This window comes from Protomyctophum bolini (genome assembly GCF_963924005.1).
Source record: "Protomyctophum bolini genome assembly, chromosome: 12".
Taxonomy (NCBI): Eukaryota; Metazoa; Chordata; class Actinopteri; order Myctophiformes; family Myctophidae; genus Protomyctophum; species Protomyctophum bolini.
Window position 1 is genome coordinate 10,849,974 of NC_137873.1, and position 27,612 is coordinate 10,877,585.

Sequence of the window (27,612 nt, forward strand, 5' to 3'; positions counted from 1 at the left end):
TTAAGGTAGCCTATGTCACTGCTGTGCTGAACTCTTATTGTCCAGTGTTGCAATGCAAATCACAGTTTTTGATTGATTTAAATATTTACAGTTTGCAGATTTACAGTAGTACATTTCAAGCACACAGTGTCAGTGTGTTGCTGCTTGCTAAATGCTGTCCAGCGCGCGCGCGCGCACACACACACACACACACACACACACACACACACACACACACACACACCACTTAATGTGATTTATATGTGTATTAACATACACAACAGGTTAGTATATGGTTAAAGAGAAAGACAAACTAACTAATAGGTTTTAATCTGTAATGTAAAATAAAGTGCAGTGGCACATGATAAGACAATTTGTGATTTGGTGATTTAATATTACAACGGTAACATGACCTCGAAGCAGGTGACGCGAGCCACGCCCATATTTTCTCTCGGCCAGGAATGGAGGAGTGGGAGGACACAGACAGACAGAACGGCGAGAAGTGTGGAGATTGAGAACTTGTTCTTCTGGTTTCTCCAAGAGGTTGTCTTATCTCTCTCTCGCTTGTTCTTTATGAAAGTCAACAAGGGAAAGAAGGAGGAGGCCATTACGTTGTACTTGTGTGTGTAACGCAGCCTCTCATTGGGGAGGGAGAGACTGAAACTCCCAACCTTGAGCTTTACGTACAGCCTCTCAGCCAGAGAGAGCAGGAGCTCAGAGGAAATCCAGCGAACACTCCAGTCAGTGATCAAAAAGTGGTCTATATTTATCAACAAACTCAACGAACGTCGGGTTTATATAGAGGTCGTTTTATTTTTATTTTTGTATAGGCTTACAAAACGATATTTTGGTCTACGTCGCTGACTTCACAATACGCCATGGTAAGTTGGAAGGTTTACTACTTGTTGGGTTTAAGAAACATGATCAAAGGGTATGATCTTTTACAGATATGATGAAGAACATTGTAGTATATTTCATACAGTGTTGTAGTGTTGTCGTTGTTGTACAGGACCGCTACGACCACCTAGATTTGGAATGTGATGATGATCAAAGCAGAGGAGGCGTTTCAGTGAGTACTATAGCCTATGTATTTGTTTTGATGCCTTTGACACCTCTGTTTTCCTGCGGTGGACAGTTTCGGCCAGTCGTCGGGGGTTTTGTGGAGGTTTATAGATTTGTTTAACATAGTTATCATATTCATTCGTTTTATTTATGCCATCGCAGCTGGGAATCGAAACGATAAATAGCATATTAATGAATGACTTGGACTTGTAGTAGCCGCAATTTGCAACTCTAGATTGAAAATAAATAAAATCTAGAGTTGCAAATTGTGGCTAGACTAAAGTCCCTCCCATGTAAGTTTGTAACAAGTAAAGTAAGTTATTCTGTCATTCATCAATTTGAAGACTGAAGTTTCCTCCATGTGGAATAGGCCTATAGGGGAAACTGAACCTTGAATTCCTGGTGATGTTTATATTTATATATATAAATATATATATATATATATATATATATATATTATCTGTTATATTTGTTTATATTGAAATATAAAAAAGACCCAACATTTCTTCAAATTTCTACAAAACCTGATATCTAGTCATTTTGGGGATAAACAAGCAGTTGAAGGGTAAATTAGCATTTTCAAATCATGTAGGCCTAGACATTTATTCTTTATTTTTCTCTTTTCTACCTGTTAGGGGGGAAAACTGCCAATTTAATTGAGGTGCCCACAAGGTTTAGGTACCATGTGCCCACCTATCAATGTAATAGCCCCTTTATTCCTGAACTATAGCTTTTAATTGTACCTCTGTAGGCTACTAATTGCAAACTGTTAATAAAGTAATCTATCAATATTTTTTAAACATTGCTATTCATTTTATAAGTGAACATTAACAAGGCCATTGTTCAAGATTGTTTTCTTTTCGTTTTATTTTTTATTTAATTTTAATTTTTTAAACATTATACTAAAGTAAAGTACAATTCTCTCCATCCAGCAAAAGGCAGCAATGTTCGGCGGGATGTTCAAAAGGTCCTCAAAGTGTATAGATCCCTCACTTCAAGTACAGGTATGTGTGACATTATACAAATGAAAGGTCCTCAATCTGTATGTATGTATACGTATGTATGTATGTATGTATGTATGTAGAACATACTCACTGCTGTTTATGAAATATCAAGTAGGCCTATTGTGTAGTTAAATATGATTTTGTAATTCATATTCACTTAAACATTTTCTCATGTTGGATCCTTTTGTTTTGATTTGAGGGGCGCTAGCCCATCCCATGCACAGCTTTGTATGTTTGTAGCACGGAATGTGATGATTTGATTGGATGATTTGATTGCATTGATAATGTATAAGAGCGTCCCTCACTTCACACGGCAGTGATTTGTTTTTTACTCTCTGCAGGATGGTCTGTCAGCCAGTAATGAGCTCTCAAACAGTAATGACAGTCTGACTGAAAACAAGGTGATCTTAATTTTTTTATTTTCAGGATTTTATTTACAATTTTAGTTTATAGGTTACAGTCTATGCCAGCAGTTCTAAGCCACTGGAGTAGTGTTGTGGTGTTTTACTGTTTGCGCTGTATTTGGGTGTTTTACTGTATTTGGGTGTTTTCACTGTTTGTGTTGGTAGAAGACAGGGATGTTTTTGGGCTACCAAAACAAACGGTGAAAAGAAAACGCCAAAGTACACATGTTTTGCAGGTAAAACACCACCACACTACCTCAGTGGCTGATAACTGCTGCTATAGAGGGAAAATATGGGCAAACATATATTTATTGTTTTGTTATGTATTAAACACAGGACAAAGTCACATTGTATGACTTTAAATCCATTTAAAAAAGCACAACAAATTGCAAACAAAAAGAGGGAAAAACAGATCAGCTGCATAAGTACTAATACAACAAAGTAAATTAGTGACTGATATATCTATCTGCCTGGTCTTAATTGACTCCTCCATGTCACAACTGTTTGTCAGGAGCAAGGAGGCATGTTCAAAGGAATCCTGAAGAAGAACACGAGGCCTGCCATGGAGACCACAGCATCTCAGGTGTGTAGAAGATGTCCAACCTTTATATTATGAACACTGTCCAATATCTTGATTTCATAAATATTGTGACCTTTAGACCTTTTATACTAAGACAAAAGACAAAAAGGTGAAAACTGATCAACCTAAATCCACAATCTTTCTGATCTGAGATATATGTAAATTTTGTTCATTATGTGTGTATATATATTTAGAAGCGCTAGCCCCTCCTATACACAGGTTTAATGTTTGTCTTTAGTTCAATGTTTGTTTTGTAAACGCATTGACAATGAAGGGAACATTTACATCATAATGTGTCATTTACATCATATTGTCTCTTTATTGTTAATGGCGTTTGCACTGTTTTTTTTTACATCACCATTACATCATCTAATCAACATTAGTTAGACTTTAATTATTATTAGCGCCCCTCACTTCTGCGGGTGTGATTTATTTTTCTCCCACCACTTTTCCAATTTGTTGTTTTCGACAATGATTCTCTTTCATAAGAAAGATGGCAAGTTTGATTTAAAATGCTTTCACTGCTAGCATAATCTGGGACCACACATGTTGCAAGTTAACGACAGGTGTCTCCAAAACTGGTTTGAAAATGGGAGGACATCGTTTTTTACACCCATTTCTTATTGTTGAAGGCCTCGCTCTCTGTGCAAAATACGGATCTATCTGCCAGCAACGACAGCTTAACTGGCAACAACCTGCCCAAGGTGAGTTATTTTCCTGCTCTGTGTTCAGTTGTACTGATATTTCTTTTGTGGTCTGACTTATGCAGAAGTTGTTCAATTGCCCAAAATAAACCTTCACACACCACTTCTGTTTTCAGGAGAGAACAGGTGTGCTGGGTGGAATATTTAGACGCTCCCCCAGACCGGGTCAGGATCGCAGGCCCTCACAGGTAAAATGAAATCCTATGTTGCATAATATTCTGTGCTGAATGTTGTTTTAATGTGGGAAATAAGTATCTTGTATCTTGTCTGCCTCAGGATAATCTGTCAATAGGAAATGAACTTGGTGCAAGCAATGACAGTCTAGTAGACAACTCCAACACGAAGGTGAGTCCATTGAACTAAATTAGTTACTCAACCTATCTTACAAAAGTAGTGTTAATTACCGATTTACTTGATGGTGTCTAATATCAGCGAAGGTTCCATGTGATTCTTAGACTTCATGTGACCATGCTGTGTATGACATCATTATTACGAATGACTTCAAAATTCAGGTTTCGGCTCCTTCCAACTACTTCCAATCTACTTCCATTACAAAAAAATATAGTTTTTTGCAAGATTAGCCTAGGATAGACAGACATGCCTTTTTCTGAACCAGTGGTTCTCAACCTATTTTGGCCATGACAACCCAAAATAATCATATTTGAACTGGGGTACCCCCACCACTTCTGTCAATCTACAAGCTCACAGTCACAACACCTCAATGTGAGTTGTTGTGAGCTTGTTGTATTATCACAATTATTTGACAATTTGGCCAATGTTTGACCTTTTGTTTTTAAATAGTATACGGTAGTGTGTTGATTACTTTTGACACAGTAATAGTCAAAAAACAATTTATTTTTATAATTTGAAAGGTCTTAAAAGTCCTTAAATTGTCACTTTACTGTCCTCAAGGGACCCACCAAAATCATGTAGACCCACAGGTTGAGAAGCACTGGTGTAATTACAAGAGTGATGCCCATAATAATGGCTGGGTTGTGAATGGTTTGGCAGAGGGGTTGCATCTGTGGGGAGGAGAGACCTGCATGCATCAGCAAAGTGAAACAGCATTGTTGCTGTTTGTGTGATGCAGCCAGTCAATAGAGCCTGTCCCTGAGTAGACACTTATATACAGTATAAGTGAAATCCTTAACCGACTTAAACTATACTGTATAATGCTTGGGGGTCCCCAATAGTTGCTATAAGTAGAACATACTTGAATGTTTATGGGTTTAACATCAAAAACCACAAACTAGCTGACAGCGCATCACAGTTTTACGTGAAGTTGTGAAGTTGTAAATTGGCTATTTTCAAGAAAATGTAGAATTGAAATCTTTTTGAGATTTTGAGAAAAGTATTACTAATGATTGGATAAATAGGCTGAAAGGGGTTAAATTGGCAAAAATCTTATGAATTGAAATAATTCATTTTCAACTCCTTTCCAACTGGCTGCTCTGGCGCCCTGTGTTTTGAAGACCATGGTGTTAGCTTAGCTAACCTTTGCCTGTTTATCTTCCAGGAGAAAGGAGGGGTCTTCAGTGGTATGTTTAAGAAATCCAAGCCCACCGGTGTTGGGACCCAGTCTCAGGTGAGTACCGTGCCATGGGTGTCTTTGTTGGTGTATTCACATTTTCTATTATTATATTCAGTATATAATGATGGACTGCCCGTGCTCACATGTTCCTCTCTTTCAGGAGGACCTATCAGCATCATCCAGTGAGCTGTCAGCCAGTAGTGACAATATGTCTGACAATAACAACACAAAGGTAAAGGCAACTAAACCAAATTGTTGCTATATTCATGGGTTGTGATTGGCCGAAACGTGGCTAGGGACCACTCCACTGTTTTCACTTGGACCACCCGTGAGGCGGTGTAGAGTAGAGTAGACATGTCAGAGGTACCAAAACTACCGAAAGATTTACAACCTTGACAGCGCTGAGTCCGCTGAAGCAGTCTTCGGAACGGCATGGCTACTCGCTCGCTTTAGCTCGCTCTGAGGTGGCTCAAGTCTTCTTCAGAAAACAAGTGCTCCCTTGTCTATGTCTCTCCTCATACGGAAACAATAATAGCGTCCTGTGGTGCCCCCCCCCCCACCACTTTAGCTTAGCTAACCTTGGCCTGTTTGTCTTCCAGGAGAAAGGAGGGGTGTTCAGTGGTATGTTTAAAAAAGCCAAGCCCACCGGCGTTGGGACCCAGTCTCAGGTGAGTAATGTGTAGTAGTTGTCTTTGTGAAGTTGGTGTATTCACATTTTCTCCTTTTTGTTGTAATAAACGATGAATGGACTGCCCGTGGTCACATGTTCCTCTCTTTCAGGAGGACCTATCAGCATCATCCAGTGAGCTGTCAGGGAGTACCGACAATCTGTCTGAAAATAATAACACGAAGGTAAAAGCTACTAAACCAAATATTCTTTATAGACACTGTCGAAACCCTGTAGGTCCAAGACCGTCACTTTTCAGAAAATGGATAATATAATTAGCGTTCCAATGGATGTAGTTCTTTTCATTTTTGAAACACATTGAACCTACCATGCCAATGTTGGGCATGTCATTATAGGTGAAAACCTTTAAACATTTTCCTGATATAGACGATTTACAATGTTACTTTTGCATGACACTCATACAACAAAATATACAATAGGGCATTATGAAAAAAACATAAAACGGTGTAATATGAAGATACAAAAATTAAATTTCAATTAAATTTCAAAGCATTTCAAGTTTTATCAAATCACTGTACAGATGTGAGATATTCCCCCCCAAACACCCTGATTTTTATGATGTTGGCACGGACAAACTGCGCGACAATGACGTTATATGAGAAGGAAGAGCTCAACGTTTGCTGTGCCTCACCCTTTGTTTACCTCTCCACAGGAAAAAGGAGGAATGTTTGGGGGAATGTTCAGAAAGCCTAAGGCCTTGGGGGATAAAACTAAGTCTCAGGTAAGGGGGGGGGGGGGTGTCAGGTAACGGTTTCACGTCTGTTCTAAAAGGGTTTCATTCCCAAAATATATATGTTAACTGGTTGATTAATCCATCTGCTATCTGAAACGATCCTTTCACGCCATTTCACAAATTGCATATTAGGACTTTGATTTAGCTTTATTCCATGTGCCTTTCATCATCACTGTGTCCCTCAACTCCCTCCTGCTTCAGGAGGACCTGTCTGCAAACAGCCAACTCTCTGTCAGCAGCGACAGTCTCACGGAGAAGACCTCGAAGGTGAGAGGCAAATCTCAGAGTGTGTTTTTGAAATCTATTATCTAAAAACGATTAAAATCACAAGTAGAGATGGACAATCATAGGAGGCTCATTCATTCGTTTTCATTCATTTATTGTTTATCATTACAGGAACAGCACACGCTTAATCAAAAACTCTACGTACTTGGGTCTATACCTGGTCCCTTCCCTTTTCCCTCTACAGAAAAGCTCTTTGCTGAAAATAGCCGATCTACAAGCTCAACACGACATGTTGTGAGCTTGTAGATCGGCTATTTCGCCTAATGTTCATGTGGTTAAAAGCAATTGCACCAGAGATATCTAACAGCTCATTTGCATCTGTTGCCCCTGGGCAGGTAGACACGGTTGGCTTCCTCCAGAACCAACTAGATGGTTACACACAAAAAAGGCTAGCTAACCAAAATAGGACAAATATGTTGAGTAGAACATTATAAGATTATCTTTATTATCCACAATATGTACATTTGCCTTTGGCTTCACATATTGATGCATTACAGTAAATCACAATAACACAGGTACATGCACAGTACAGTACAGTACAAACACACTATATACACAGTACACACAACAGAAACTGACTTTGTTCCAGCGTCAATGTTGTTTACGAATTTAGCAAAGTTATTGCAATTGGCACAAAAGGGTTTTTGTAAATGTCCCGGTTCAGTCGGTTGCTGCATGTGCTCTATAGTGTCTTACTGAAGTCAGTTTTATGAATTATTTAAAGAGGGGATGAACAGGATCTGGCTTTTTGTTTCACCTGCGTTTTATATGCAGTATAGCCTGTATCCCCTTTGTTTCTGCTCTTTCATGAACTGAACTGCATGAATACAACTAATCTAAAATCATTGAGCTGTGTGTTTCTTTAGCACTGTAACGGATACTGTGTTCATGTCACCAAGACCAAGTGTCATATAATCACAGATTGTTTTTCTCCTCAGGGTGGAATGATGGGTAAGATTCTCAGGAATCCATTCCAGTCTTCAGCTCAGGTGATTGTTTGCCACCCTGCACCCAAAGGTCAAATGAGTCATCAGCCATAATGCCTGAAGTATTGACCTGTTTCGGCGGGAAGGTACTGGGGCTCCTTGTGTGTGTGCTTCACTTCCTTCAGCCAGTGTTGCCATGTTTGCTTATAGAGCGTCGCAGTCCCGCCCCATTTCATGACGACGCCTGGCCCAGGAAATGAATCACAGTGCATTTTTCCCATAGACATTTCAAAAGGTATTTATTTAAAGACCTTTTACGAAGCCAACTCGAGTCGTGACAAATCATGACAACACACACAATATTTTGGACAAAACAAATAATTACATAGAAGAAAAACAACAAAAAAGTGTTGTAACCTGCCATTTTTCCCTACTTTCTAATTCTTTGTTTGGACAGAATTTTTTAGTTTCTTGTCAATGATTTGTCACGACAAGAGTTGGCTTTGTCCGCAGCATAAACGTCTTTAAATAAATACTTTCTGAAATGTCTATGAGGAAAATGAACGGAGAATCATTTCCTGGGCCATGGTAGGGGGTGGGACTGCGGCGCTCTATAAGCAGCTTTTGACTAGTTTTTTCTGTCATAGTTGCTGGTTGCTGTTTTTTTGGGCTTGTTTCTAAAGTATACAGTATAGCTTATTAGGGCTTGCTTCCTAATGTTGTATAAACCAGTGGTTCCCAGATTCCGTCATGCCAAGGAGGAAGTTATGCACACACAAACGCAAAGACTTATGGGTTATAGGAAACGGGTCAATACTTCCTGTCAGTGGTGGAAAGTAACTAAGTATATTTACTCAAGTTGTGTTTGTGTGTGTGTGTGTGTGTGTGTGTGTGTGTGTGTGTGTTAGGATAAAGAGATGGCTGAATCCTCTGCAGCAGAGAACTCCAACACCAAGCAGGTGGGTGCCAGACAAGCAGCTTGTCGCTTTTCCCTACAAATTCCCTTTAGGTAGCCGTTTCTGAACTAGTTTGTAAATGCATCAAAGATGCGAATATAATCCATTTCTAATGGATGCCTTGGCCTGGAAGAGAGGTCATCAGGTGGTCTCCAACCTTCTTAGAGTGTTTCAACCCTCAACCACTACACTCTCCAGTTGGCGGGTCAGCAGTGATTGGCCAAGTCACAGAAATTTGGTCCATACATTCCATCCATACATTCATCAATCCACTTGACCGGCTGTTAGTATTGGGCAATTGTTTATAGGGGGTTTCTTACCATTAACATCCTATGGGAGGCAAAGATGTCAACCTTCCTTATGCTTTAAGTAGCATGTGACATAGGGAGGTTTCATGATTCTGAATCCATTCCAAGCATTGCATTTGTGCTGACCTCATCACATTTGTCATGATTGCAATGGCCCAAAGAGTGTTTTTTGTGCAAAACTAATGCTTGGAATGGATTCAGAATCTTGAAAACCCCCTAGTTTGACATGTCACATGCTGCTTAAAGCAAAAGGAAACTTTGACATTTTTGACAATTTCCCCTGCCATAGGATGTTAATGGTAGGGTCACAAGAAACCCCTATAATATAAATTGCCCAATACTAACAGCCGGTCAGCAAGTGGATTCATGAATGTATAGTAAACAGACAATATTTCAGGCCAATAAAAAAGACTATATACCAAATTTCCCACTTTAAACAAAAGTCCCTCTGTGCACTTTTCTATAGCTGGAAGTGCTTGTGGAAATCGAAACGAATTAGTAGTAGCAGGGTACTACAGTAGTAACGTAGTCATAGTCAGCCTATTAGTAATGCAAGTTGTTTTTGTCTCCACTTTAAGGAGAAGGGCCCCGATTCTGATGGTGAGCTGTTAGACAATGAACAGTCAACTCAGAAGCAGGTTTGTTTGTAAAAAGAAAAGCTGAATTTATTATTCCAATGTGTGAACTATGTGGTCTTATAGTATTCTGTTCTCTTTTATTTTCTGTTGGATATCAGAATAAGTTTGTCGGAGCCATGAATAAGCTGAATCCGTTCCGCGCCGCGAACAAGGTGAGAATCACTTGGTATTGTGAAGATCATCCATTGTGACCCTTCAACAAAACAAAAATCATGGGTGTGCGAGTTTGAATCCTTATTACTCCCCTCATGTCTTGCATGTGTCCCGTCTCTTTGACTGTGGTTTCCTCCTGTCTCTTTACACACTAGTATTACCCAATAAAGTAAAGATTGAAGCACCAAGAAAACTGTTCTTGATGTCTCTTCCCCCACAGTATGAGAAAGCAGCCGACGAAGAGGACGAGGAGCCATCCGTCCACACACAGGTGTGTGTTTGTGCTGACCTCCCTTTTTTCTCCTAGGATTATACTACAATTTAGGCATTGGCACTCACCATAGCTCATTTGTATGAACAAAAATGGCTAACTAAATAAAGAATTTTAGAGAAAGTGAACATCAAATTCACCAGGTCAGTGGCATTGTGGTTAGAGTGTCCACACTGATATTGGGATGTCAGGGGTCACCCAGCTGGGTCATACCTATACAAATGGGATCCAGTGCCTCCCTGCTTGTTGGCACTCACCATCAAAGGTTTGATTGGTTGTAAGTCCCTGTGACATACTAGTGTCATGTCCAGGGGGTGTACTTATACATCATGACCAGGGGACATACCTGGGGATCTACATCGAGCCGCTTACCGCTACAGAAGTAAGAGATCGGATCCTGAACTGTGGGCCATATGCCTTCTTGCCTTGGCAAGGCTACAATACATCAAAAGGAAGAAAGTTGTCCTATTTCAGGAAGAAAGATCCATTAGCCCTGGGAATGGAACAGAAGTGTACCAAACTTTAAATCTCACAGTGATGTATTCCTCCCTCTCAGAACACAGTCGCTGAGGCCATGTCCAAACTGAATCCGTTCCGTTCTGCACACAAAGTAATGATCTGAGTGAATGGGATGGATGAGGGTGGTGGTGGATCCTTTAGAGGGGTGGTGTTTTAGGATGGACGATGGGTGGTACCAAGCTGGGTTGCTGTAGTGTTGGTGATGGTGATGATGTAGTGCTGAGCCATATGGACAAAATCAAATACCACTTTGTTTTTGACCAAATACCTTTATCAATATTGTGATGTTAGAACGTCATCAGATCTAGTCACAATATGGATATACAGTAATATAGATAATATTGCCCAGTCCCTATTGAGGTGTTTTGCTCAACCTCAGCAGGTGGGAAACTGGGAATAGTGTTTTTGTATTTGTTTATTTTACTAGATTTCAACTATGTAGTAGCCGTGACCTTCCTTCTTTGATTGCTTAGTAGTTCATGTTGTCCACACAGACACCCACCCTCTCCTCTAACGTTGCCCCACCTCCTCATCTTTTCCATCCTCTCTCACTCACTCTACGGCGCTTTGAAACGCTGATTAAACGTCATCAGAACTCTCTGTCTGCCCCCCCCCGTGTGTGTGTGTGTGTGTGTGTGTGTGTGTGTGTGTGTGTCTGACAGACACTCATGTGGTCATGCTTTCATGTGTGTCCTTGCTCAGGTCAAAGGCAACATGATCCATCAAGAGAGGAAGGAAATAGATGAATCGCCACAGATCCCGGCCAGACCCAGCGAAGAGGTAAGAAGTGCATTGTCGTGATTTGTCTTCTGTTGCATGTTCTGTTCTCCAGTCTGATGTCTAAAGCTGTCTGTCGTTGTTCCAACAGGAGCTGAAGCAGACCTCCTCGTACGAGGCTCTGAGGGGGACCAAAGCCACGGACCATCAGGTACAGTACATTGGTGTTCGATTTGGATTCACGACGGGTGTCTGTTAATATAGTATGATTTGTAGGAGTGAAACGGTTAATCAAACTATCGAATTGAATTGATTCGTTCAAATGATCGATTTGAATGAATCCTATATTTTGAAAATTAATTAAAATGGCATGTATTTGTGCAGCATCTTCATGGGGGGGGGGGGGGGATCGTTAAGATAATCGATACTTAATGGCTATTATTATATTCCAAAATGAAATATACTGTATCAGAAGCTCTGAAATTGAAAAGGTTCCAATTTGTACACGTTTTCTCATTTTGTTACTCTTCTGTCCCTGACAGCGGCTGTCACCTATTCTCAAATGGCCCATACAGTAGTTCCACTTCTAAGATGAAACTGTTAATTTGTCCTTCACAGGAAAACAAGAACATGATTCCCAGGGAGAGGAAGGGGAGAGGTGCTGGTGCCCCCAAACCCACAGCGGAGGTAGTCTTATACACTGTACAACCACCCTCAGGGCTCTGCACAATGTCTTCTGAATCAGAAGACATTACAGTTTTATTATTTTACAGACTAAATTATGTACAGGGATGGGCACAGAATGTATGTTCCTTTTAGGCAGGTGGTCCGCAGAGGTGCAGACCCCCAAGTGGTCTGCATGTCGTCGGACTCATAGAGGTGTCTTGAAGCAGTTTAAATGTGAGCCTTTTTCTGTGAGTAGCTGCAATGTCCGTTTTGGGGTGTTGTTGTAGAAGTTAGGAGAATCCGTCTTTTGTTTCGTAGTTAATTGGAACAATGTGCAGATGTTCGCGACCAAAAAGTGGTGCTTACTTTTTCATTTAAAGGACCCCCGAAATTTGATATATTCATTTTAAGGTGAAAGGGGGGGGGGGGATTCCCAGAGGAGGGGAACGCGATTTTACTGCTTCACCCATGTGGCTGGTCGCACACTGTTGGGAGCTACTAGCTCTGGGACATGTTCTGTAGTCAGGGCGAGCTTAGGATCAGGGAGTCTGGGAGTGAGTTCCACAGCAGAGGGGCAGCTGAACAGAAGGCCCGGTAGCCCATAGTGTGGAGCTTGGTGGGGGGTGGGGGAGGTGGTTAGTGTTTTCACTAACATTTTGTACGCTCCCAGAGTTAAATTAACACTGTGCAATTGACTGTGCGTAAGAACCTGGTTATCATAGCTGGTTATCAGATGTTGCCAGGGTTATTGAAGACTAGCAGCGTCTCTGGAGGAAGCTAGATTATGATTATGCTTGAGGGAGTATGGTGGTATGGGCCTATGGGGGTTGGTGAGAGTTGGATTATGTCATTGTGGTTGTGGTGGGTTCCTCTGATGACAAGTACTGTATGTCGTAGACTGGGATCAACTCCTTTCGCAGTTCAATATAACTTTATGTCGTTGGGCGGGCAGAAACCAAAAACGTGCTCCCTCAAAATGATTCCCCTCAGAATCAAATATGTATTGACAAATGTGTCAAGTTTTTTCAAGTACTTCTTGGAATACTTCATTTGGTATTATCCATGTTTTATTGCAACTCATTGTGCAACTGGTGAGACTAGACTACTTGATTCAAGAAGGGGGGAGCATTCATGTGGGGGAACAAATACAAAGCAAAAACTAAACGCAGCCCGCCTGCCCACCGTAAAACCACTTTCTAGAATTCTAGAGTAGGCGCGGTTACTAGACCAGAAGAAAACCAGGAAACTAAACCACGCTGAAATTAACACCAGGCTTCCTGCCATGTAAAAAGCCTGGTGGCCTGAGGTTAGGTATGTTGTAGTGCTGTGTGTCCTTTTGTGATCCACTCGGTATCAGAGCTGTGGTGGGGCCTTGTCCCGTGGCAAAACAAGAGGTCAGCATATCCTTGTTTGTGTTGTGTGTAGTTACTTTGGCAAGGCCAGTATGGACGAACCATGTGGCAACAATTAAACTGCAGCGTGATAATTAGTTATTGTCGTCTGCCGTCTCTAATTTCAGGAGCCAAACAGACCGGTCAGACATGCTGTGCAGAAGCCGAAAAAGGACAATCAGGTGCACATTACACACACACACACACACACACACACACACACACACACACACACACACACACACACACACACACACACGCGCAGACAATGCACATCGAAAACACATTTACACACACACACACACACACACACACACACACACACACGCAGACAATGCACATCGAAAACACATTTACACACACACACACACACACACACACACACACACACACACACACACACACACACACACACACACACACACAACAAGTAAAGGCCCTTGCACATGCACACAGAGTATGATGCAATTTGTTGTCCAGTTAGTAAGCTAAGTTAATAACCTACTAAGTAGGTTCTGAATGCATCTAAAGAAATGCTGGAATCGAACTGGGTTTGATGGGAAGAATATATTTAACAACTTTCAAACCTTCGTCCTTCTTTTGGGCATGTCTTCAAAGCTAGTAGATCTACACGCTCACAACCCATTCCAATATATGCGATGCAAAGCTTGTAGATTCTTTTAATAGTCAAAGTATAAATCCGGATTATGTGATTAAATATTATTGTCTGTTTTTTGGGGGGAAATCTGACTGTGTGCAAGGGCCCTAACAGCCATAGTGCCATTGTGTGACCCTTTTCATTTAGTTTTTAATGCTGTTGGCTATTTGTATGTTGTGCTCCCGCTGAGTCAGTCAGACGATGAAGGACTGAGGGAGGATGAGACGGTGGAGAGACAGGAGGGCTGTACTACAGAAAGCAAAGTGGTAAGTCTGACCTCGTGTTGAGCGGTAGTTAGTTGGTGCAGTGAAAGGTCCTGAAAGATGCATAAAGTCAGTCTTACCCAATACCCAATCTTTCTGTTTTATGAACACAAGGCTGCTGTATTTTATACCTCATACTAAACATTTAAAGTATGAGGTATAAAGTATGCACATATCTTGATATTGTGGTACAAACGACCACTTGGACTCAAAGATTAACTGATTTGAAGTAGGTGGTCAAAGGTCAAGGTCACCATGGCCTCAAAAACATGTTTATTAAATCACTTCAAAGTCTTCAATCCCTACATAATATATACTGTAAGCCTGGACACAGCTGTAAACTACTACTGGTTTACGCAGGCATACAACTGTGATGTGGTATTTGTAGTTTGTAGTAGTGTAGAATTGTTTGCGTCTGTAATTTGAGCCCATGCCCTGATACGGATTTTGTTTCCTGCCTGTCTTTACCACAGTGCCATGCAAATGGCAGGGCTGAGCTCCAAGCCATTATCAGATCAGGAGGTGACAAATATAAATTGGGTCATGAGATTATATTCCAAGTTCAAGTGTACTCAGTCTCATGGGACTTGAATGGAGAGTAGAGCTAAAATCCATGTACTGTACCGTTATATCTCAAATTGCAAATTACGTTGAAGGAATTTGTTCAGTCATGCAGCCTTTTCAGGTCGCTGAGGTTGAGATCTGAACATTCTTTTTCACAATGCCCTAACAGACTGGGAGGATTAAAGGGTTATTTCATAGTGTACAAGTGATTTGAGCATTATTTGTCAAGAAATAATTTATTCAGCATGGAAAACAAGCAAATCCAACTAGCAAGTCTTAAATAAGTCTTGGTTCGACAAAGACTACACAAACTGATGAATCGTTTATTCGATTATGAGAGGACAGCCATACTATTACTGCATGGGTCCCTGCCATAATGTCCATCGGATTACAATAAATCATTATATTATTATTATTATCATCTACAAAATTACTCTAGTGACAGCTGTTTAATAAAATCTGCTGTGTGGTCAAGCAGTTACAATGACCCCGAGCTACGTAGAAGGATAATCGGCTCATCCAATCATTGCTTGAAATAAACAAGTGTTATTTGCATGTTGTGTTTCATTGACCCTCCTCTTTCATTTTCAGGTGAAAAAACCCAAACGCCATAATCCATTTATGACCCGTGCTGGAGCCAAGGTACACCATTTCTCATTACTCTTTGCACTTTCTCTTGCGTGATCTGTAGTGTGCATGTGTGAACTTTTTATATACCACTACCATCCATTTGTATGCACTGTACTGTATGTGGGATCAGGATGAATATCAAATATTATAGTTTCTGATTGATTATTTACTCCTTCCATTGTTCCCTATGCTAGGCTCAGTCTGATGACGAGGGACTGAAGGAAGACGAGACTTTACCCACAAAAGAAAACAAAGAAGAGAACCAGGACAAACAGGAAGAGGTGACTTCCCATTAGCTCTACAACCAGTGTGTTCATTATGACGTTTCCAGCTGTGATTTTCCACTTCATCTTGGGTTATCTGGCCATCAAGCTTCCTGCTCGCAGTAGGGATGTGGATTTTACATGTTTTCCCTGTTCGAGTTCTCACCTGAAAATGAACAGGACATTATCACGGTTTTCACCTTTACCTCTACTGTATTTGTGTGCTAATGTTCCCTTAGCACCCGGACAACTGAACAGTCTGCTTCTGTGTGTCACTGACATTTGTGCTGAAAGATTTGTCCAAGTGGGAGTTACATTTGTAATTGTAAAGACAAAATATTTTTATTTCAAAATGGCACTTGACTTCAGACTTCATATGAATCAGGTTGATGTAAAGTCTGATGTAGACTACATGGGTGTTGTCATGTCAGATCCTGGGAATTGTAGGAACACTGACAAAGGCCAAAACTGGTACACAGAGAAATCCCTGAGCTCCGATTCTCCAGGGTTGGATCTGATGTCTGCATCACCAGGGTTCAATATACAGAACTGAAAAACACTTTCGCTTAAGAGGAAGCATGTTGTTGTCAGTTAGCTGGGTAACCAGTGTTGCCAGATTTAGCAAGAGAGACAAGTGGCGAGGTGGTATATACATTTTATTAACACACATCTTGTATGGGGGTCTCGAATACAAAATATTTTCAGATGGGGGTCAGCGGAACAATTTCCATATTCATTTGGGGGTCCTTCACATGAAAATGTTTGAGAACTACTGGTTTAAACCACATTAGACAATCCAATTATACAACTACACTTTAGAAACTACCAAAATGTATAAGCGACTTATAGAAAGCCCGAAGTCGCTTATAATACAGGAACATGGCAACTCTGCGGGTCACTAAGCTATGAGGATACGTCCCAGGTTCATCCATGTGATGTATTTTTTGTTATGGTTTTCTATTTATAGTGACTCATAGGAATAGACTATGTGACAACCAGGTATAGTCTGGTGACCAGTGACCACCAGAGAGACGGGTGACAGCCGGAATGTAGACGGCACCCGGGTGAGCAGTATGGTTTAGCACCCCAAGCCCAACAACCCTCGGTGAGGCCTTTAGGAGGGCCATGCAAGCAGCAACGGGAACCATTGCCCACCACTCCTGAATGGAAGTGTCTGGTGCTGGGACTCTGGTGCAACGCACAGGTCCTGGTGAGACGTAGGAGGGGCCCGGACAGGAGACAACCCACAGAGCCTAGTCCTTCCATGCACCAGAAGTGTACCTTCCAGCCCTGGCAGAGTAGTTCTGGAGTAGTTCCAACGGATTGTGTGGTTTTGCCCTAGTGGGACTGATTGAGGGTAGCTACTGGGATGTAAGTCGGGACTTGATCACCCCGGCTGGGTCGTATGAGGGGTATGCTATTGGAACCCTGTTGACCTTAGGATATATCACTGAGGATACGTCCCAGGATACGTCCTCAGGATACATCACTGAGGATACGTCCCAGGATACGTCCTCAGGATACATCACTGAGGATACGTCCTCAGGATACATCACTGAGGATATGTCCTCAGGATACATCACTGAGGATACGTCCTCAGGATACATCACTGAGGATACGTCCCAGGTGCATCCATGCGATGTATTTTTAGTTATGCTCTGATCTGGCTGCCTCCCAGTGGTGCTGGAATGTGCTTGTAAATGACGTGATGTTGGATTGCCGGTTGTAGTCTTGTGGTTTTGCTCTGCAATGCATGCTCGATGTGCATCAAGCATAAAGATGTGCATAAAGCATGGGTGTGTGTTTAATCTTCCATTGCATGGTTGATCCATCACTTTGTTCGAAATATTTCAAACAAACATCACGAATCACGATAAGCTGCATCAGAAACTCTGATGTTTACAATTCATTTAACATGTAGAATTTATGTCCATCCCTAGCGCATAGTCACAACTGCTAAATGACCATTTTAAGACAGTGTTTTCTCTTCCGATGAATTACTGTAACACTTTTCATTCTGTTGTGTTTCAGACCAAAGTCGGAAAGCCCCAAAAACACAAACCATTCATGCCTCGGGCTAAGGTAACGTGCAAACACACAATGTTCTCCCATGTCTGTTTTTCTTTAGCATGTGTAGCTGCTGGTATAATCTTATTTGCATGATGGTGTGATTAAACAATAGGGCCAAACAATAGGGCCATAGGAGTCTCTCTCTCATTACATGATGTTATCATCATAGATAAAAAAAACACCTGTAGGGCAGCGATTACACATGACACCATTTATGGGAGCTCTGCCAAACTCGGCTGGCTGCCTCAGCATAATTGCTTTAATCTCATGGCAGAAATATTTAGCCATTTATGTTTACTTGTCTAATTTTATTGCGTGAAAGTATTTATCCGCTACAGTGCCCCAAAACATACCTATCACATCATCTTCTTAGGACTGCTTCTTGTCTTGATTGAATATTCCACAACAGCTATATTGGAGATATGTCACAGGTTACAAAAGTTCAGGTACAGAAATATTATATAACGTTATATAACCCTTTCCTAGTTTCAGTAATTATATTTACACTTTGGAGGCCCAAAAAACTTAACTTGGATAAAAAATAAACAGATTTCAGATTTCCCAGCAATTCAACATTGTTTTTCTGTTGTTTTTTCTTATAGCAGGATCAATCTGATGATGAGGGTCTGAAAGAAGAGAGCTCACTCATGGAGGACAGTAAGGTGAAGGCAGAGGCCAAGACAGAAGAGGTGAGAGACACATTGACTCTCCACATGTTTGACACGTGTTTTCACTTGACAACTGGGTTTCTAACATTTACTATTAGTTAACACTTTTCATGTTATGCTTTGTAGACCAAAGTCAAGAAACCCAAGAAACACAATCCCTTCAGGCCTCGAGTTAAGGTACTGTAACATTCAAATTACACGATGTGTACGGTTTGTTACTTCACATGGTTACCATGTTTGTTTGTCCTAACCACACCCTGTGTGTGTGTGTGTGTGTGTGTGTGTGTGTGTGTGTGTGTGTGTGTGTGTGTGTGTGTGTGTGTGTGTGTGTGTGTGTGTGTGTGTGTGTGTGTGTGTGTGTGTGTGTGTGTGTGTGTGTGTGTGTGTGTGTGTGTGACGTAACGGAAGATTATCAAAATGCTAAATCATGGCTTTTCTTCTTAACCGTGTGTGTTTCAGGCTAAGGAGAAGAAGGACGCAGTTACTGCCAGTGATGAGGCAGCTGAGGTACCGTAGAAGTATACAGTAGTCCCTCGAACGTTTTGTACATCTCAACACACCACCTGAAATGTGTCGTGTCTAACATGTCTGGCATTGCAAAAACACCTGTCACATGACATGGGTTTAGTTTAGTGTCACCTGACTCCTCGCTCCTCCCTGAAAACAATGCTTCTTCTGCAGCCATTTGCAGATTGGCCTCAGGGGCATTCTCCAGGCTCCCAGCAGGGACAATTATGACCTAAATGTTGGGGGTTGTTGGGTTTTTTTAACCGGTTTTTTTTAACCTGCCCCCATCATCACTGTTGCCAGATTTTGCGAGAGAAACAAGCAGCCAGGTCTATGAAAACAAGCCCAAAAGTGACTAGGCTACATGAGCACTGTAAACCTATATTGGTTATTTGAAAATAGTTGCGTTGTAGATCTGCTATTTTCTAAAATATTTTGGAAAGAAAAAGTTAAGTATTCGGAATATATAATTCATTTTGAAGAAATGCGTTCATTGCGTTGGTCAAATGCATCCTTGACATGGTTTAAACAATAAAATTAAATAAAAAACAAATAACTACAATTGGAAAGAAACAACAACAACGCAACTACCAATATTTACAAGCAACTTTACAGAAAAACAAGCCCAGAGTTGCTTATAATAAGCGAACATGGCAACACTGCCCCCCTCACTGCCACACAGTATGTTGTTGTATGTCCCCATAGTGAGAGGAGATGAGGCTGCAATGTGCCCAGACTTGTTTCTCTGCTTCCTTTTTTCTGTGTGCACCGTGGAGATTTAGGCCCCTTCTCACTTCTTCAAAACGGTGCTGAAAGAAATAGAGCTGTGCGTTCATTCAGCATGACAATGACCACTCCCCCCCCCCCCCCCCCCCCCCCCCCGACTCAGCAAACAGAAACTGATTTTGTGTCTGTCGTTTCATATCATTCAGTCAATGAGATATTTTGATTGTTCCTCTCTCCCCTCTGTCACTCTCTGTATGTCTCTTTCTTTCACTCTCTCTGTCTCTCTATCTTCTCTCTATGTCCTTCATATCTCTCTCTCTCTCTCTGTACCGTATGCTCACCTATACTCTATGTTTAGATGTGCTAAAAATGTGGGGTAAAATGTACTTGAACACACTTGTCAGTTGAACATGTGGAAATATTGTACTAACAATACCCTATGGATATAAAAGAAAATACACGACTCTAAATATATTATCTCATTATCTAACTATACATGCACCGTGTGCGTCTGTCTGTCTGTCTGCCTGTCTGTCTGTCTGTCTGTCTGTCTGTCTGTCTGTCTGTCTGTCTGTCTGTCTGTCTGTCTGTCTGTCTGTCTGTCTGTCTGTCTGTCTGTCTGTCTGTCTGTCTGTCTGTCTGTAGTCCACGTAACTCCAGAACCGTTCGCCCCACTGACTTCAAATTCGACACCATCGCGTTCCACCCCGCGGTCGTCCAGAACCTCCCCAAAAAGGCCTCTGAACGGGCTCTGTACAGGGACCACTGCCCAGTGTCCATATATGGAGCTAGCTTGTTCTGACATCATTCTGACGTCTGCATAGACTCCATATTTGGGCATGCCTGACAAAGAACTGCATATATGGGCATAAAAGGGACACAGACAGAATATCTGGGTGCATGGGGCATGCATTTCCAACTTGCATCGCTCCACCGACTTCAAATTTGACACACACGTTCCACCCCACCACAGGGAGTGCAGTGCCCGGCCTCGAGTCAGTCAGACCCACGGTTGTCCAGAACCATCACAAAAGCCTGCCAGGCTCCAGACAGGGCCCAAATGCAAATCACCCCATGATCTCCATATATGGAGCTGGTCTGTTCTGACATCACCACAATGGTGTTCTGACATCACCCCTAGATCTCCATATTTGGAGCTGGCCTGTTTTGACATCACAATGATATTCTGACATCAAACCATTAGAACTCCATATATGGAGCGACCTTTTCTGACATTCCATATGTTGATATGTTGATCTGACCTCATCAAACCCTGTACACTCAAGACACACCCCATATATGGCCAGTACAGCACTGATCACCCATAGATCATCTCCAATATATGGAGTTCTGTTCTAGGGGTGTTCAATGCCCGTGATCAGCTGCAGCCTTTATTAGCCAATTGATCACACCTGATCACCCCCCAGCGGGCACTGTTCTAGTTTTACTGAAATAATAATTCAACTAAATTGCATAGCACCTGCAATGACAATAAAGGAATTGAAACTAAATTCTGTATGTCTATTAATTTCAGCTTGAAAATGCGAGCAAGCCTTTGTTTGACCGCTTGGAGGAATTGCGGATTAACCGGACTGATCCTGAGGAAATGCAGGTGCGTATCTGGGGAGGGGGGGGGCAACAACAACAGCTGTTGTAATGATGCTTTAAATTAGGCCTGCAACTATCAATTACTTTCTTTTCTTTTTTGTGATTGTTTTTTAATGATTATTCTGTTTTGTCACAGTTTTTCAATGTAACGAATCAACATTAAAACAGTCGTATCGATTTAGATTAGGATAGATCGACTAAATCAATTATATGTGTGCTCAACCAGAATATCTGCAAGCATGGCACGTTGAATTGCGACTCTTTGTGAACATATACAGTATATCTGCTGTTTTTTCTTCTATTTTTTTTCTTCTATTTTTTTCTTCTATTAACTGTTGCACCCCTACTCGAACGTCTTGGCTGTATAGATAGTGGTGAAAATGGTTAAAGTCAAAGTGTAACAATGTCTTTCAGGATTTCGAGGGCCTCATGGAGTGGTGGAGAACAGTGGAACGTAAGCCACAAAAACACATTAAACACAAACCCATGGACACACACACTTTACACACATGCTTCTCAATACTTTGATCATATTTGGAATTTCAATCATCAATATCACGACAGTTTAACAACTTAAAACCCTCTATACTTACCACCAAACCTCCTCGCCAAAAATAGCCGAGTCAAGTTGTGATACGTTGAGCGCTTGTATTGTAGCTCTGCTATTTTTGGTGATGTTCCCCCCCAGAATTGGGAGGCTGGGGTTCAAGTGGTTAAATGTTAAGTATGAAGTTATTTTTAATCTGTCGTAATGGAAACTAATATTCTCTCGAGTGACAAATACTGTATGTTATTCACGTACCGTAATATGACCTAAATGTAAGGTTCTATAAAGTAACAAGGGGTGCGTGTTCTTTTGGCTTTGATACAACACAAACATGGCTGATTGTTTCTCTCTGCTGCTACAGAATGGGAGGACGTGACTGAAGATGAGGACATGACAGAGAAAGAAGAGGCTAAGTAAGTGACCAAACTGGTGTCAAACAGGCTTTTGTTTTCACCACATAATAATATACATTGATCCCATCTATCCCACCTGTGATAAATGCCACCAGACACCTGTGACACATGTGCAATTTTTGTCCATCTTTGTAAATCTTGCATGTGCATATTGGACTGAGATTTGACTGGGACTGGAAGTTAACTGGGACACCTATTGAGCCTAATGCCATTACCGCTCTGTTTGGCATTCCCAAACTACCCCTGATGTCCCCTGGTTGAGAGACATTTTTAATAATTCACAGCTCGAGGAAATTAGATACACAATGAGATGCTCTGTTAGGAACTTTCATGAGATATGGGATCCCTTCCTCGCTTATAATATAATACTTTCCCCCCCTCCCCTCAGCTGCAAATCTATTGATGAGCTAGTGGATCTAAGGTCTGACCAAATGTGTTTGCGTGTGCAGTGCTTGTGTGTGTGTGTCTTTATTCTTGTTTTTTTGTTTTGTTTTTATCTTTCCTTGGTTGCTTTTCTTTTTGTGTGTTCCCTTTTCCCTATATGGCAAGTTATATGAACTAAATATGGTTAAACTGATACATTATTAATGTGCAAAACAAAGAAAACAAACAAATAATAGCCAAATAATAACATTCAGGGAAAATAGGCAAAGTTTCTGCAGATCTACATGCTCGCAACGTGTTGCACCATTAGACATTGTAAGCTTGTAGATTTGCTGTTTTCGCTATTCCTATAAACTTTATAGGGTATAGGTGGTTAAGAATACCTTGCTAGTTGCTACAGTAAGTGTCAACTGGAGTAATGTTAAAGTATAGATATAGTTTGGTGTGTAAAACAACTCAATTGAACGACTACATGCTAATAATATCTGCATTTCAGTAGGTTATCATGTTGCCAAACCTGTATGTTCACACTTGGTAACATAAGACTGATGTCACCCAGGCAAATTGCTGTATAGATATACCTTGGCAAAAATCAATATGATTCTGATGCGCTTGCTTTTTCACATGGCACAGTATATAGAGGCTATAGTGTTGCCTGCGTGAAGCCTGACAGTGGAACATTTTGGAACGACTGCACTCGCTCAAATTAACTCGCCTTGTCTCTCTTTCCTTCCACGCCAGGGCGTTTGCCGTGACGGCCGACAAGGTGCAGAAGGGCATCCGCGTCTTCAACAAGCTGTTCTCGGAGCGCGCCGAGAACCTGTGGCAGCATGTCATCGACCTGAACGCCATCGCCGACAACCTCGACAAGTTCAACAAGAAGACCAAGATCGCCCAGATCACCGGCGGCTCCACCAGCGCCGTTGGGGGCGTGGCCACCATCGTGGGCCTGGCGCTGGCGCCCGTCACCATGGGGACCTCGCTCATCATCACGGCAGTGGGTCTGGGCGTGGCCACGGCGGGCGGTCTCACGTCGGGCGGCGCCGGCATCTCCAACCAGGTGAACAACTCCATGGACCGCAAGAAGGTGGAGAAGATCGTGGAGGACTACCAGGTAGGGATGTTAACAATTCATTTATAATCGACGAATTGCCATTAATACATTATCGATTTCCAATTCATTGAATTAATTCATTATTACTAATCCATACCCATGCGGGCTTAAGAACAGCCAAAATAACACACGCAGGCACGTGAGGACGGCTGTATGCCTCACAGTACTCTGTACTGTACTACTCTGTACTTTACTGTACTCTCTTTTCACCATCACTCCCTTCTCCCTCCCTCTGTGCCACACCCGTTATGCGATGCTCAACCAATCACAGTGCAGAATATGTCCTCAGAAGCATTCTGTCCACACATTCTGAGGAAGCATTCTGAGGACGCAATCTCTAGAATTAGTAGTTTGATTAGATTTAGATTTAGATTTCTTTTTAACTTTTTGGTGGACTAGTGGAAGTTACAGGTATGATGTGTGTGTGTGTGTGATATGAAATGTAAGCTTACCATAATCACAGTAATCCTTATTCCATCATATTAAGGACTAGACAGACTCCATAAAGCACTGCAGAGGGAAGGTGTGTGTGTCTGTGTCTAGCAGATGCTTGTTGACGCTCGTTAATGTTATATACATCAAAGCAATTATGTTTCTGCACTCATTTCAGGTTTCAGACAAGAATTTTCCTTTTGGTCCTAAAAATGCCCCTTATCAATTAATCGCGTGATTGATCGATACGGTTATCAACTATCAATGAACTAATCGATAATCTTCCTCCCTACCAGGAGAAGATGACGGACCTCAACAAGTGCATGCTGTTCATCAAGCAGGGGATCGAGCACCTGCGCAAGTTCGACCTGCTCAAGATGAGGAAGCACGCCTACAACCGGGACTTCCCCGCGCTCAACAGCAACTTCTTCGAGGACGGCGCCATGGCCGGCAAGGCCATCCTCATCAACGCCAACGAGATCATGCGCGTGGTGCAGATCGCCAACGTGGCCGGCAGCACGGCGGCCAGGGCCGTGCAGATCGCCAGCATGGCCACGGGCGTCCTCACCGGGCTCTTCGTGGGCATGGACATCTACTTTGTGGCCAAAGACTCCAAGGAGCTCAAGAAAGGGGCCAAGTCGGAGTTTGCTGCCAAGATCAGGGAGGTGGCCCAGCAACTCCACGAAGGCCTGGTGGAGCTCAACAGCATACGAGAGGAGCTGCATTCCACGGAGGGCACCGGCGGCGACGACACGGCTACCTCGGACAAGGCCAAGAAAGAGACGGGAGATGAAAAGCCTGACAGTTCGGAAGAAGAGGATGAAATTGACCGCATTAAAAAGGCCATCAAAAAGGACTATGAGAATCGGGAATATGTTTGATCAACGCGTTTAAGGCTAGCTAGCTAAAACTACTTTATTATTAACGTCTTGAATGGAACGTTCAGGAGAGAAACAACGCCCCCACACACCTTTTCGACATTCCGACGTTTTTACACCAACATATATGCTTCTTTTTAGGTGATTTTGAAAGTATTTGGCCTAGTTTCATATCCAACACTTGATTCTAATGAATGCTAACAAAAGGCCTGTGTCTATGTTCGCGTGATAATATTTTGAATGTTGTTCAATGCGGAAAATGGTGATCAGTATAGGCTTGTAAGTTGTAATAGTCCTGAACTTTCTGTTCCAAAGACTACTCTAATCTAATTTAACTGGACGACATGTACACTACTGGAACTCATGTTGAGGCTTGGGTGTTGAATATATAATATACTGTATCATGCCAATGTCTGAAACTGCCATAATATTGTCTTTTCAGAGAATGCTGTAGGATCCAAAAATATCGCCAAATATTTTTGGTGGTTTAAAGTTTAGCTTTAGTAAATGGGAGACTTTCTTTTTTATTTATTTTCGTATTATCTTTAACAGCAGGTTTTGGTGACATAGAGATTGTTATATGCTTTTCTGGAGTAGTGCCTTTGTTATTTATGACGCCTTAGAGATAGGATGCACCTTAAAGATTGTTCTTATTCCATATCTTGGTTTGGTGGATTTCAGAGCTGCTATGCAAACTATGAAAGTATCCCCCAGATACTTTCCTTGAAAGACGGAGTGCCGTGATCCCCCTCCCCCTAAATCATGATCATCAGGTACTATGATTATACTAGGAGGAAGATTTATTTTTAAAGTGTACAGAAAGTGTTACAATTATGTGTTTTGGTTTTTGTGGCCACACCCACCAATTAATTTAGTACGTATGGGCTACGTGGTTTTCACCTTAGCACCACCACCTGAATTTAAGCCTCGCCCACAGCTGTGTGTTGTATGATAATGGAGAGGGGTTAGGGTTATATGTCACTAAAGTTATGTCACTAAAGTGGTGAATTTTCGATTGCCTTTTGGCTTTCGGGAAGAAACCAAAAATACACAGGGAAGACGCATTTGAATATTATAACCACACCTGGGGTTCTATTAGAGTAATGTTAACTCACAAAAATCACGGCTCTCCATCTTTATGGTTATGGTTCTGTCAAGCAGGGATTTGAAAAATGAGTTTTTAGACTGTAAGTGTAGTGTTGGATCAAAGAGCTTAATGCAATACAATCTGGAGAGAAAAACCTGAGTTATACTTAACGCTCCGAAAATATATCTTGTAAATTTGCTATTTTCGGTAACTGTATATCAGGCGTGAAAGCGAGTTAAAAGTAAACGTGAATAAAACAATTACCATATAAAAAGGAACTATGATAAAGTCTGTCTGTAAAAGTAATAGACGCAGTCAGCTTTCCATGCAGAGGTATTTTTCTTAACTTGGCCATTTACCATTTTTTACTGGAGGTTTTGTGTCAGCTCGCTGTTCAAATCTGTGCTCAACTGACCATTTGTCTGATCTGTTTTTATTTAATCAATTTAAATGTATATTTTTGATGGATGATCTGATCGGGAGTGTGGTACTGTCATGTGCAATATGGGATTTTATGTACAGTAGCCTACATACCAAATTGTTAATAAAACCAGTTTTAACATTGCTTTGATTGTGTTGAAATGCAATATAATGGGGCTGTAAAAGACTTAATTTCCTTCCTGCTGATACTAGCCTACTATGGCTTCATTCATTTTACTCTGACGCTGGCAGTATTTGTTCAGTCAACAATAGTTTCGAGAGATAAGCGTTTAGTCATATTGTACTCTGTGTTTGTCCTTACAGTGCTCATGTAATGACCTCAGGTCTAATCTAGCCGAGAATGGGACCTCTGAGACTGAAAACATAACATCCAGTTTGGTTGAGTGGCAGCAGGAGACATCTTTAATATACAGTCTTAATGATACATTATACTGTAGCCTATAGATTGTGACATTATCTGGTGTATAGGCCTACCACTAGGTCTACTACCAACAGCCCATACCTATCTGAAGAATCTCCAAGTCCAACCCATATGTTGCAATGCATTCAGTCTATTTTGGGAAGTCGGAACAGCCTCCCATTCGAGGTCTTTATAGTCACAGCTACCGAAAGCAAGACTGGTATCGTTTGTTGTTGACGCCATCGCCATGACAGTGAATGAGTCAGTGTTTTAGTCCCCATTTCTGTGTGTGTGGGTGTGTGTGTGTGTGTGTGTGTGTGTGTGTGTGGGTGTGTGTGTGTGTGTGTGTGTGTGTGTGTGTGTGCGCGCGCGCCTATAATGAAATGCACAAATGTTTGGAAGAAAAAAAGAATAATTAAATAATACATTTTAATTCAATGGAAT

General features: G+C 41.6%; 1 protein-coding gene across 2 annotated transcripts; it reads left to right on the top strand.

Moving 5' to 3' along the window:
* The first annotated feature begins 511 nt into the window (after positions 1–511).
* On the top strand, positions 512–26,892 carry apol1 (apolipoprotein L, 1). Of its 2 annotated transcripts, none has more exons than XM_080777358.1 (35): positions 512–860; positions 989–1,048; positions 1,974–2,045; positions 2,387–2,446; positions 2,961–3,032; positions 3,662–3,733; positions 3,850–3,921; positions 4,010–4,078; positions 5,250–5,318; positions 5,425–5,496; positions 5,864–5,932; positions 6,045–6,116; positions 6,605–6,673; positions 6,887–6,952; positions 7,909–7,959; positions 8,805–8,855; positions 9,745–9,798; positions 9,897–9,950; positions 10,172–10,222; positions 11,444–11,521; positions 11,610–11,669; positions 12,077–12,145; positions 13,644–13,697; positions 14,368–14,439; positions 15,592–15,642; positions 15,825–15,911; positions 17,925–17,975; positions 18,566–18,652; positions 18,758–18,808; positions 19,091–19,138; positions 21,399–21,476; positions 21,887–21,926; positions 22,381–22,432; positions 23,558–23,930; positions 24,659–26,892. In XM_080777358.1, the coding sequence occupies exons 1-35, from the start codon at positions 858–860 to the stop codon at positions 25,241–25,243; spliced, it is 2,994 nt and encodes a 997-aa protein (XP_080633484.1). In that variant the 5' UTR covers positions 512–857; the 3' UTR covers positions 25,244–26,892. The 2 variants fall into 2 exon arrangements, with proteins under 2 accessions (XP_080633484.1, XP_080633483.1); XM_080777357.1 differs by having other exon boundaries at positions 513–860; positions 9,739–9,798.
* The last annotated feature ends 720 nt before the right edge of the window (positions 26,893–27,612 follow it).